Source organism: Corella eumyota, chromosome 1 (genome assembly GCF_963082875.1).
Source record: "Corella eumyota chromosome 1, kaCorEumy4.1, whole genome shotgun sequence".
In the NCBI taxonomy this organism is placed as follows: Eukaryota; Metazoa; Chordata; class Ascidiacea; order Phlebobranchia; family Corellidae; genus Corella; species Corella eumyota.
This window is the reverse complement of record NC_137490.1, coordinates 4,337,085-4,350,603: the sequence shown is the minus strand read 5'-3', so window position 1 is coordinate 4,350,603 and position 13,519 is coordinate 4,337,085. Positions and strand designations below refer to the sequence as shown.

General features: G+C 28.7%; 3 protein-coding genes across 3 annotated transcripts; all 3 read left to right on the top strand.

Annotated features, from left to right (window-relative positions):
- On the top strand, positions 1–1,897 carry LOC145764201 (3-galactosyl-N-acetylglucosaminide 4-alpha-L-fucosyltransferase FUT3-like). The gene is made up of 5 exons (XM_082575806.1): positions 1–291; positions 388–495; positions 813–886; positions 971–1,087; positions 1,153–1,897. The coding sequence occupies exons 1-5, from the start codon at positions 1–3 to the stop codon at positions 1,895–1,897; spliced, it is 1,335 nt and encodes a 444-aa protein (XP_082431932.1).
- Positions 1,898–4,427: 2,530 nt separating this feature from the next.
- On the top strand, positions 4,428–6,978 carry LOC145763361 (3-galactosyl-N-acetylglucosaminide 4-alpha-L-fucosyltransferase FUT3-like). The gene is made up of 5 exons (XM_082574796.1): positions 4,428–4,827; positions 4,912–5,016; positions 5,145–5,218; positions 5,591–5,707; positions 5,833–6,978. Exons 1-5 carry the CDS (start codon positions 4,519–4,521, stop codon positions 6,575–6,577), a joined length of 1,350 nt encoding a protein of 449 aa, XP_082430922.1. The 5' UTR covers positions 4,428–4,518; the 3' UTR covers positions 6,578–6,978.
- A 1,311-nt stretch (positions 6,979–8,289) lies between these two features.
- On the top strand, positions 8,290–10,743 carry LOC145764198 (3-galactosyl-N-acetylglucosaminide 4-alpha-L-fucosyltransferase FUT3-like). Its single transcript, XM_082575803.1, has 5 exons — positions 8,290–8,442; positions 8,677–8,781; positions 8,910–8,983; positions 9,356–9,472; positions 9,598–10,743. The coding sequence occupies exons 1-5, from the start codon at positions 8,290–8,292 to the stop codon at positions 10,340–10,342; spliced, it is 1,194 nt and encodes a 397-aa protein (XP_082431929.1). The 3' UTR covers positions 10,343–10,743.
- The last annotated feature ends 2,776 nt before the right edge of the window (positions 10,744–13,519 follow it).

The following is a 13,519-nucleotide window of genomic DNA, read 5'->3' as shown; positions in this document are numbered from 1 at the left end:
ATGAGAAAAATATTTCAAGTTGTATTAGTTGGCCTATCAGCTGCTGTTATTACTGTTATTGTAATATTAAGCAAGAATGAAATCTTTGAAAGTTTAAATAAACATCATACAAAACCATTTCCGAATAAGAAAATTTGGCAAACTGAAGAAATTTTCACTGAAGTCAATAAACCTATCAAAGCCTTAAAATATAAGAAGTCTCCGGTGATAGACAAGCACGAGCAACTACAGATTAATTACAATAACCAACGACAAGAATTAAAAAGCTACTTGTCAAACATTACCGAAGAGGTTAGTAATTTGAAGTTCAATATTAGTTTAAACGTTTAATGTTTTGAATTGTGTAAATTGCAAGTGTTCAGTTTACATAAACATTTTTGTTTTAAGATTAACATTTTACTATGGAACCCACCATTGTGGTATAAAGTTTTAAAGAAAAAGGACAAAACTTCAGGGCTTTGTGGTCCTTGCCAAATTACGACAGATAAGCTTAAGGTAAGTAATAGATTGTTGTTGTGATAGCTTAATAATAAATTTAGTAGGACTGAAAACAAAAGCTATAGTGAACTATAAAAAGTCATTTCTTTTCTATTATGATTTATTTACGGCTTTGTACCTAACCTTGACTTGCTTCTGGCAAAAGTGTAGCCTAATTATCAAAAAAACGAACAATTTGTGATTCTACAAAAGCTACGACATCACGAAATCAGCTGACTCGATCTAAACTACGCCACCACCGACGCCTTTTTTATTACTTTATAATATTTTGATAGGCCATAACAATTTAATATTTTTATAATATGTTTTACAAGATCAACGATACAAATACTAAAGGGATTGTATTTTGTTTCAAAAATTTGAAGTTAAGAAACTTTCCAAAAACAAGGTATAAGCGTTTGATAAAAAAATTTGCTTTTTGCTGTTCGGTCTGTGAATATGAATGTTTAAAAATGTTGATATACTTTTGCAGAAGAGAAGATCAATATTATAGTTGGTGGTCGCGGGAAACATCTAAACACATTAGAGAAGTTGAAAAACTGCAATTAACAGAATTTGACAACGTATTTAACCTTACGATGTCCTATAGGTAACTGTCTATTCTATGTCTAATATTGTATATAATTGACATTTCTGAAAATTCTTTGTTTTTAGACGTGATTCTGATATTATTTTTCCATATCACACCGCTTCAAATGTATTTCATTTTATTCACAAAAATTCCCAGCTGATGGACTTTAACAGTTTAATAAAAACTAAAACTAAGTTGGCAGTATGGATTGTTTCAAACTGCAACAAAACAGAGGGTGCTAAAACTAGAATGCAAATTATCAAAGAAATGATAAAAGAAGGTTTTGAAATTGATGTTAGGGGCAAATGTAATCCAAACCATCCACCTATTAAAAAGGAGGACACACCTCGTTTTATATCACAATATAAATTCTACATGGCATTTGAAAATAATTATCATTGCAAAGACTACATAACTGAAAAGTTTTTTCGTAATGGACTTTTAAGTGGAGCATTACCTGTGGTTTGGGGTTCTCGTAAAAATGATTATCTTAAAGTCGCCCCACCAAACTCTTTTATACATGTGGACGATTTTGATTCCACATATCTACTGGTGGAATATTTAAAGTATCTTGACCAGAATGAGGCAGCTTATAAACAATATTTTCGTTGGAGATATATGAAACAAACTGATATGCCAGATTATTCCAGATACTTTGGGTTTTGTCAAATGTGCCAAATAATGCACGGTATAAACATTGATAATTTGTTGGATTCAAAATACAAAGCTTCCCAATCTAATGTACCGTTATTTGGATATCCTAAAAGACGTAGAATTGTAAAGTCGTTGGCTAATTGGTTTTACGGTACAAATAGGGAAGAATGTTGAAAGTAAAAGGGCGTACAATCCCTTTTTGTAACCGGTATGTTTAACATACTGCCGTTCTGCCAAAATTATTTTTGTATAGTATTTTAGTTAAGCTTTGTATTGATTTAAGGCAACAAAAAGATATCCGTATTCCGGAATCTGGCTTAACAGGTGTCGCTCAATTTAACCTTCGTGTCTACTTTGCCTTATGCTTTTGTTTTGATAACTTGATCGAGTAACGTTATAGTAATTAAACCTGCTATTACAATTGTACAGAAGAAACGAATCATCTTAAAAATAAAAATATAAAAAATATTCATTATACTATTAATGTTAAGTTTAATGTATAAGTTTATTAAGCGAGGATAAATTAAAAAGCGTTGTTAATAAACATCGTATTAGCGTGAGTAAACAAGCGATTATGTTTCTTTTTTTACTCGGTAATGAGAATAAGTGATAACATTTTTTATTTTAGCAGCTCATTAGTTATGTAACTTTGAATTAAGACAAAAAAAGGTTGGATTATAAAAGTAGGGATTACTAGACAACCAAAAGGCGGAAAAGACGACGATGTTTCTAAAAGCAAAACAAGTTTTATTAGTTATGTTGGTTGCAGCTTTTGCGATTTCATTTTTAGAATTCTATACGAAAATAAAGTGTCTACAAAGTCAAAACTAATCGATGATGTTCGAGATGAACATTTGTTGGTAACAAAAATATTTAAAAGAAAAACGACCACATTCGAAGTAAATAATACGACAAAGCATTTTGGTGAAGTAACGAAATTAACTTTGGAAAGACATTTTGCTATGGAACCCACCTTTTTGGATAACATTATCTAAGTTACAACAACCTGAAAGTCGCTGTGGGCCTTGCCAGTTTATTTCAAATAAGACTAATGGTGATACATATACATTTATTTTGTCCTGTGAATATAACTTTTTTTGAATATTTATAAGAAATTCCAACAAAAGAAACTGTAATTGGAGATATATGAAATATATGAAGGAGATATATGAAACAAACTGATATGCCAGATTATTCCAGAAAATTTGGGTTTTGTCATGTGGATTAATCATTTCATGATCAATCCTTGGTACGAGTTTATTCAGGTTTATCAAGGTCAAGACATTGCAATACAGCAGCTGCTTTATTCATGTAAGGTTTATGCGTTCGGATCGGTCAAGCAACCTCAAAGCAATTAAAGACGGTCTAACAACAAAACAATAAACTGCGCGATTTTATTAATCAACGACCACGTCGTCATTTGCCGCAGTAAAACGCCTCTAACCATTTTACATGATGCCTGCAACACGATGTCAACGACCAACAAAAGGAACAAACCTAAACATTGTTTATACTTATAAACTCGTACCTATTCTATTCCCCTTCTTCGTAAACATAATTATCTTATTTTTGGGTATAAAAGCCCATTGTTTTTACTGTTAAAAAACAAAAAGACACTTGCAAACAGACCTTAAGTCAGACGCGTTCGTCTACCTTTTTGGTAGACGAACAACCACAGTTGTCGTTATTATGTTAGTTGAAACATTGTAACTTTAGTAAGAATGTAGTTTTACTAATTAGTATTTCAACGCAGTTTTTACGTAGTTATCAAGTATATGCCCCCGTTATATCTTTCGTTGTACGTTAAATATAATATGTGAAACAATCAAATTACTTGCGTCGTATTTTTATAACTCAGACAAAACGCTAAGTTTACTATCTTTTATAATGCCAGATTTAACCAACAAACTTAAAGTATTAAATAATTAAATTCGAATAGTCAGATTCATCACAGGACTTCAGTAATGAAGGCTATGGTAGAATCTGTGGTGACCCCAAATCAACAATAAACAATTAACCTAACCAATAATCAATATATAACTAACTACATAAACAAATAGCCCGAATTAATTAACCCGTACAGTCGAATGTGCAAAATAATCCACGGTATAAACAGTGATAATTTGTGGGATTCAAAATATAAAGCTTCCCAATCTAATGTACCGTTATTTGGATATCCTAAAAGACGTAGAATTGTAAAGTCGTTGGCTAATTGGTTTTACGGTACAAATAGGGAAGAATGTTGAAAGTAAAAGGGCGTACAATCCCTTTTTGTAACCGGTATGTTTAACATACTGCCGTTCTGCCAAAATTATTTTTGTATAGTATTTTAGTTAAGCCTTGTTTTGATTCAAGGCAACAAAAAGATATCCGTATTCCGGAATCTGGCTTAACAGGTGTCGCTCAATTTAACCTACGTGTCTACTTTGCTTTATGCCTTTGTTTTGATAACTTGATCGAGTAACGTTGTAGTAATTAAACCTGCTATTACAATTGTAGAGAAGAAACGAATCATCTTAAAAATAAAAATATAAAAAATATTCATTATACTATTAATGTTAAGTTTAATGTCTAAGTTTATTAAGCGAGGATAAATTAAAAAGCGTTGTTAATAAACATCCTATTAGCGTGAGTAAACACGCGGTTGTGTTTCTTTTTTTACTCGGTAATGGAAATAGGTGATAACATTTTTTATTTTAGCAGCTCATTAGTTATATAATTTTGAATTAAGACAAAAAAAGGTTGGATTATAAAAGTAGGGATTACTAGACAACCAAAAGGCTGAAAAGACGACGATGTTTCTAAAAGCAAAACAAGTTTTATTAGTTATGTTGGTTGCAGCTTTTGCGATTTCATTTATTAGAATTTTATACGAAAATGAAGTGTCTACAAAGTCAAAACTAATCGATGATGTACGAGATGAACATTTGTTAGTAACAAAAATATTCAAAAGAAAAACGATCACATTCGAAGTAAATAATACGACAACGCATTTCGATAAAGTAACAAAATTAACTTTGGAAAGAGAACGGAAAAAATTAAACGCTATCTACAATGATTGTGAACCTGAATTACAAAAGTATTTGTCAAATATTACCAAAAAGGTAAAATGATTTGCTGTAAAACGTCGATTTTTTAAAATTACATTATATTGTTGCATAACAGAGATAATGCTATAAATTTTACAGGTCAACATTTTGCTATGGAACCCACCTTTTTGGATAACATTATCTAAGTTACAACAACCTGAAAGTCGCTGTGGGCCTTGCCAGTTTATTTCAAATAAGACTAAGGTGATACATATACATTTATTTTGTCCTGTGAATATAACTTTTTTTGAATGCCTATATATAAGAAATTCTAACAAAAGAAACTGTAAAAAGCCTTGTTTAACAAAAGATTCGTGTTATTATATTTTAAGATAAACGAATCAACTACAAAAGGGGTTCTGTTTTATTATCAAGATTTGGAATTAGAGGGCATAAATAATACAAGGTTAGCATCAAAAATAGTTTTTTTTGTTTGTAAAATAAAACGTGTACCAACTCAATAACTATTTTTATACATTTATATATTTTTTAAACATATAATTAATGTATTGCCAAACAATTTAATTTTTTTAACAAACTAAATCTGTAAACAAACTTACAGATAAAACCTTAATTTTAATTATACATTGACAATGAGCCAAATAAACATTGGGCCACAGGTCAAGTTGATTTTAAGCTTTGGTCTAGGGTGGGCTTGTATAAGATATAAGATACCCAAGGTATAAGATGCCAATAGCCTAATTGAGAGTTGCCAATGGTTAAAGCCTATTTTTGGAAATAATTTGTTAAGTCATAATAAAATCATTTATATTTGCAGGAGACCTGATCAATATTACATTTGGTGGACCCAAGAGTCCCCTAAGCATGTAAGAGATTCGGGAAAAATACAACTTGCAGATTATGACAATTTTTTTAACCTAACAATGACTTATAGGTAAAACTAGAACAAAAAGTTTGATGTACATATTCCATTATTGTCTTATAAAATCCTATGGTAGATAACACACATTTTTTAATTTATTCTAGTCAAATAATTTATACTTTAAAATTTATTTTTAGACGTGACTCTGATGTTGTTATTCCATATGATACTATGTCAAGCGTTTTTTATTATATCCAAAACAATCCAACGTTAATGAACTTCAACAGTTTATTTAATAAAAAAACAAAGTTAGCTGTGTGGATTGTGTCAAACTGCAATAAAACAGATGGTGCTAAAACTAGAATGCAAATTATTAAAGAAATGATAAAAGAAGGTTTTGAAATTGAGATTAGAGGCAAGTGTAATCCAGAATTACCAATCATTGAAAAGGATAACGTATATAGTTTTATATCACAATATAAATTCTACATGGCATTTGAAAATAATTATCATTGCAAAGACTACATAACTGAAAAGTTTTTTCGTAATGGACTTTTAAGTGGAGCATTACCTGTGGTTTGGGGTTCTCGTAAAGCTGATTATCTTAAAGTCGCTCCACCAAACTCTTTTATACATGTGCACGACTTTAAGTCCATACCTTTATTGGTGAAATATTTAAAGTATCTAGACCAAGATGAAACAGCTTACAAACAATATTTTAAATGGAGGTATATGAAAGAAATTGATATGCCAGATTATTACAGAGGGTTTAGTTTTTGTCAAATATGTCGAATAATGCACGGAATAAACATTGATAACTTATGGGATTCAAAATATAACGCTTCCCAATCTAAAATACCGTTATTTGGATATCCTAAAAAACCTAGAATTGTAAAGTCGCTGGCTAATTGGTTTTACGGTACAAATCAGGAGGAATGTTAAGTGCATTAAATTATTATATGTGTAGCTTTAAAGTAGACCAAGTAATCTTTATCTAATGTAATTTTTTTGCTGTGTGGTTTGTATACTTAAAGTTTAACAAGTTCAAAGCTTTTAAACTTCACTGTGCGTGCTGTTTCAACTGCTTAGTCACCGCACTTAATTGTTACATTAAAGTAACAATTTCGGTAAATAATTACCTATACAAAAAATATACAGACATATCTTTTAATAGTTTGTAATGATTTATTACTTATAGTTCAAAATCTTAGATTTCAAACAATCTTATAAGCCGTAAATTTTGTGTCGAAATATCTTTTGTTCTAAAAGATTTAAAGTTTTGACGTTTTAGTATGTTGTTTATTATGAGATTGTGTTTCGAACCTCTGATTTTTGAAATTCAATTATCACACTAATTAGTTTGTTTATTAAAATTTAAGAATTGTCTTTAGGTTTCAAATTATGGTCAATTGTACCAAATGATAATAATAACATAAAAATAAGTAAACATATTTTTAGTTGTTTTTTATATTTAAATCTTTGTTTGTTTATTGAAAATTAAGATTAGTATTAATAATTAAAATTTGTTAAATTAAATATTATAATAATAATAACTTAAAACGGGTTAAAAATAAATATTGGTTTGTGTATTATGTTGATTTGTTCATTAAAAATTAAACAATAATATTGTGCTATAAAAATGCGATGTAATGAATATTTTAATATCAAAAAAGAAACATGCTTTAAACTTTAAATTTTTGTTTGTTTGAACCATAATTAATGGCCAAAATAAGCCTGTTGAAGTTTAAAAAAGTTGTGGTTACCGGTAACCAAAGTTAAATTTAAAATTAAACTTTCCAATGTATTTTGAAAATAAAAACACGCCCTACTTTGGTACACGTGGGGCGCTACCGAGCAGTAAAAAATGTCGGCTACGAAAATAGGCTATTTGTTGAATTAAAATTTAACCTCTTGGTTGAAATTAGTTAAGCGACAATTTGTTTGTGACTTATAATATGTTACATGTATTTTTACGTGAATTCATTGAAGGTTATGTTATGTAAAAAATCCTGGTTTAAGGCAAAAATTAAAACTAAAAACACAATGAAACAGTAAATTTTGATTATAAGTATAACAGGATTTCCTCAAAAAAATTCTAAATCAACTTGTGTTTTAAATTAAATTTGTAACACATAAATTCAGGCATGTTAAAATTAGTTGACAAAAGAAGGATATGTTTTATTAGTAATACGTAAGAACTTTTTATGTAATGCAATATCAAATCTTCTAAAACACATAACTATAATACCAACAGAACGCAAGTTGTCGAATATATATATATATCTTTAATCTATATCAAGAAAAATATTAATATTTTAGATAGACTCATATAGTGGTTTGCTAAAACAACTTTAGACAATGAAAAGGTATAACTGACAAAATAAAGCCTAGATAAACATTTTTTGATACTCCTCAGCCTCGTAACATATTAATCTATTTAAGAGGCTTTTGTAAACAAACTGAAGCGGTTTAACAAATATCATTATTGCGTTACAGTTAACTTAACATGGTAAGGTATATATACCACAGCCATGTCTTTTTGGAAGAAAAAAGTGTATCTAGGTATGTTAATAACAGCGTTTGTCATCTCTTTTTGGGGCGTTTTATATGAAAGAAAGTTATTAATAAAATGGAATATATACAAACCGACATCTATGAGAAAAAAAGTGGACGTCAACATAACTTTAAAACCAGTTGTAAATCTGTTTAATAATGAGGAAATAAATGAAGAACGCAAACGTTTGAATGCGCTTTACAAAAGTTATGAACCTAAACTGCAAAGTTATTTGTCAAATATTACCGAAGAGGTAAGTTAAATAGTCCCTCAAATTCTTACCTTGTAAAAAAAACATCTTTATACTAATGGTAAGCAAGTTAAACGCTATCTACAATTAAACGCTATCTACAATGATTGTGAACCTGAATTACAAAAGTATTTGTCAAATATTACCAAAAAGGTAAAATAATTTGCTGTAAAAGGTCGATTTCTTAAAATTACATTATATTGTTGCATAACAGAGATAATGCTATACATTTTACAGGTCAATATTTTGCTATGGAACCCACCTTTTTGGATAACATTATCTAAGTTACAACAACCTGAAAGTCGCTGTGGGCCTTGCCAGTTTATTTTAAATAAGACTAAGGTGATACATATACATTTATTTTGTCCTGTGAATATAACTTTTTTCGAATACTTATATATAAGAAATTCTAACAAAAAAAACTGTAAAAAGCCTTGTTTAACAAAAGATTCGTGTTATTATATTTTAAGATTAACGAATTAACTACAAAAGGGGTTCTGTTTTTTTATCAAGATTTGGAATTAGGGGGCATAAATAATACCAGGTTAGCATCAAAAATAGTTTTTTTTGTTTGTAAAATAAAACGTGTACCAACTCAATAACTATTTTTATACATTTATATATTTTTTAAACATATAATTAATGTATTGCCAAACAATTTAATTTTTTTAACAAACTAAATCTGTAAACAAACTTACAGATAAAACCTTAATTTTAATTATACATTGACAATGAGCCAAATAAACATTGGGCCACAGGTCAAGTTGATTTTAAGCTTTAGTCTTGGGTGGGCTTGTATAAGATATAAGATACCCAAGGTATAAGATGCCAATAGCCTAATTGAGAGTTGCCAATGGTTAAAGCCTATTTTTGGAAATAATTTGTTAAGTCATAATAAAATCATTTATATTTGCAGGAGACCTGATCAATATTACATTTGGTGGACCCAAGAGTCCCCTAAGCATGTAAGAGATTCGGGAAAAATACAACTTGCAGATTATGACAATTTTTTTAACCTAACAATGACTTATAGGTAAAACTAGAACAAAAAGTTTGATGTACATATTCCATTATTGTCTTATAAAATCCTATGGTAGATAACACACATTTTTTAATTTATTCTAGTCAAATAATTTATACTTTAAAATTTATTTTTAGACGTGACTCTGATGTTGTTATTCCATATGATACTATGTCAAGCGTTTTTTATTATATCCAAAACAATCCAACGTTAATGAACTTCGACAGTTTATTTAATAAAAAAACAAAGTTAGCTGTCTGGATTGTGTCAAACTGCAATAAAACAGATGGTGCCAAAACTAGAATGCAAATTATTAAAGAAATGATAAAAGAAGGTTTTGAAATTGAGATTAGAGGCAAGTGTAATCCAGAATTACCAATCATTGAAAAGGATAACGTATATAGTTTTATATCACAATATAAATTCTACATGGCATTTGAAAATAATTATCATTGCAAAGACTACATAACTGAAAAGTTTTTTCGTAATGGACTTTTAAGTGGAGCATTACCTGTGGTTTGGGGTTCTCGTAAAGCTGATTATCTTAAAGTCGCTCCACCAAACTCTTTTATACATGTGCACGACTTTAAGTCCATACCTTTATTGGTGAAATATTTAAAGTATCTAGACCAAGATGAAACAGCTTACAAACAATATTTTAAATGGAGGTATATGAAAGAAATTGATATGCCAGATTATTACAGAGGGTTTAGTTTTTGTCAAATATGTCGAATAATGCACGGAATAAACATTGATAACTTATGGGATTCAAAATATAACGCTTCCCAATCTAAAATACCGTTATTTGGATATCCTAAAAAACCTAGAATTGTAAAGTCGCTGGCTAATTGGTTTTACGGTACAAATCAGGAGGAATGTTAAGTGCATTAAATTATTATATGTGTAGCTTTAAAGTAGACCAAGTAATCTTTATCTAATGTAATTTTTTTGCTGTGTGGTTTGTATACTTAAAGTTTAACAAGTTCAAAGCTTTTAAACTTCACTGTGCGTGCTGTTTCAACTGCTTAGTCACCGCACTTAATTGTTACATTAAAGTAACAATTTCGGTAAATAATTACCTATACAAAAAATATACAGACATATCTTTTAATAGTTTGTAATGATTTATTACTTATAGTTCAAAATCTTAGATTTCAAACAATCTTATAAGCCGTAAATTTTGTGTCGAAATATCTTTTGTTCTAAAAGATTTAAAGTTTTGACGTTTTAGTATGTTGTTTATTATGAGATTGTGTTTCGAACCTCTGATTTTTGAAATTCAATTATCACACTAATTAGTTTGTTTATTAAAATTTAAGAATTGTCTTTAGGTTTCAAATTATGGTCAATTGTACCAAATGATAATAATAACATAAAAATAAGTAAACATATTTTTAGTTGTTTTTTATATTTAAATCTTTGTTTGTTTATTGAAAATTAAGATTAGTATTAATAATTAAAATTTGTTAAATTAAATATTATAATAATAATAACTTAAAACGGGTTAAAAATAAATATTGGTTTGTGTATTATGTTGATTTGTTCATTAAAAATTAAACAATAATATTGTGCTATAAAAATGTGATGTAATGAATATTTTAATATCAAAAAAGAAACATGCTTTAAACTTTAAATTTTTGTTTGTTCGAACCATAATTAATGGCCAAAATAAGCCTGTTGAAGTTTAAAAAAGTTGTGGTTACCGGTAACCAAAGTTAAATTTAAAATTAAACTTTCCAATGTATTTTGAAAATAAAAACACGCCCTACTTTGGTACACGTGGGGCGCTACCGAGCAGTAAAAAATGTCGGCTACGAAAATAGGCTATTTGTTGAATTAAAATTTAACCTCTTGGTTGAAATTAGTTAAGCGACAATTTGTTTGTGACTTATAATATGTTACATGTATTTTTACGTGAATTCATTGAAGGTTATGTTATGTAAAAAATCCTGGTTTAAGGCAAAAATTAAAACTAAAAACACAATGAAACAGTAAATTTTGATTATAAGTATAACAGGATTTCCTCAAAAAAATTCTAAATCAACTTGTGTTTTAAATTAAATTTGTAACACATAAATTCAGGCATGTTAAAATTAGTTGACAAAAGAAGGATATGTTTTATTAGTAATACGTAAGAACTTTTTATGTAATGCAATATCAAATCTTCTAAAACACATAACTATAATACCAACAGAACGCAAGTTGTCGAATATATATATATATCTTTAATCTATATCAAGAAAAATATTAATATTTTAGATAGACTCATATAGTGGTTTGCTAAAACAACTTTAGACAATAAAAAGGTATAACTGACAAAATAAAGCCTGGATAAATATTTTTGATACTGATCAGCTTCGTAACATATTAATCTTTTTTACGAGGCTTTTGTAAACAAAACTGAAGCGGGTTAACAAATATCATTATTGCGTTACAGTTAACTTAACATGGTAAGGTATATATACCACAGCCATGTTTTTTTGCAAGAAAAAAGTGTATGTAGTTATGTTATTGACAGCGTTTGTCATTTCTTTTTGGGGCGTTTTATATGAAAAAAAGTTATTAATAAAATGGAATATATACAAACCGACATCTATGAGAAAAAAAGTGGACGTCAACATAACTTTAAAACCAGTTGTAAATCTGTTTAATAATGAGGAAATAAATGAAGAACGCAAACGTTTGAATGCGCTTTACAAAAGTTATGAACCTAAACTGCAAAGTTATTTGTCAAATATTACCGAAGAGGTAAGTTAAATAGTCCCTCAAATTCTTACATTGTAAAAAAAAACATCTTTATACTAATGGTAAGCAAGTGGTAGTGTGTGATCTTTCAAAACATGCTTTAGGTTAAATAGTATGGAGTTGGTTGAATTGAAAACCTGAAACCTTTGCTGACATGAAACCTAAAACTAAAAGTTTAAATAAAATTATTTTGAAAGTTAAAACATATAAATTTTGTTATATTATTTAAGATTACTATTTTGGCGTGGAATCCACCGTCATGGTATAAATATGTGAATAAGAAAAATAAAACTGCAAGCCATTGCGGGCCTTGTCAATTTACAACAGATAAGCTCAAGGTACTTTTTATTTCCTAAATAGTACGGCTAAAATAATCATTTTTTAACTTGTTTGTTTTTAACTCTGTATTTCTAATGTTTATTACATGTACTAAGATCAACGAAACAACAACAAAAGCAGTTTTATTTCATTACAAATATATACAATTGAATGACTTACCAAAAACAAGGTTAAGGCAATGGCTTTATTTTTTGAAAGTGATTTTAAAATTATTACTTCAATATATTAAAAACTTTTTGGAGTTAGGTTATATTATACAGACCTGTATTAGTTTAAAGTATAATGTCTTTTAAATGTTATAGGCGAGCTGATCAATATTATATCTGGTAGACTCAAAAATCTCCAGAACATGTCAGGGAAGTGGAAAAAAAACAACTTACAGAATATGACAATATTTTTAATCTTACAATGACTCAAAGGTATTTGCTGTATTAATAAATATTTTTTGTTTTTTTTCAAATGTTTTCCAGAAAATCCAACTGTTACGAATGAGGATATTTTAGGTTTTATATCACAATACAAATTCTACATGACATTTGAAAATAATTATCATTGCAAAGACTACATAACTGGAAAGTTTTTTCGTAATGGACTTTTAAGTGGAGCATTACCTGTGGTTTGGGGTTCTCGTAAAGCTGATTATCTTCAAGTCGCTCCACCAAACTCTTTTATACATGTAGACATTTTGATTCCATACCTTCACTGGTAAAATATTTAAAGTATCTTGACAAGAATGATACAGCTTACAAACAATATTTTAAATGGAGGTATATGAAAGAAATTGATATGCCAGATTATTACAGAGGATTTAGTTTTTGTCAAATGTGTCGAATAATGCACGGTATAAACATTGATAACTTATGGAATTCTAAATATAACGCTTCCCAATCTAATATACCGTTATTTGGATTTTCCAAAAATCCTAGAATTGTGAAGTCGTTAGCCAATTGGTTTTATGGTACAAATCAGGAGGAA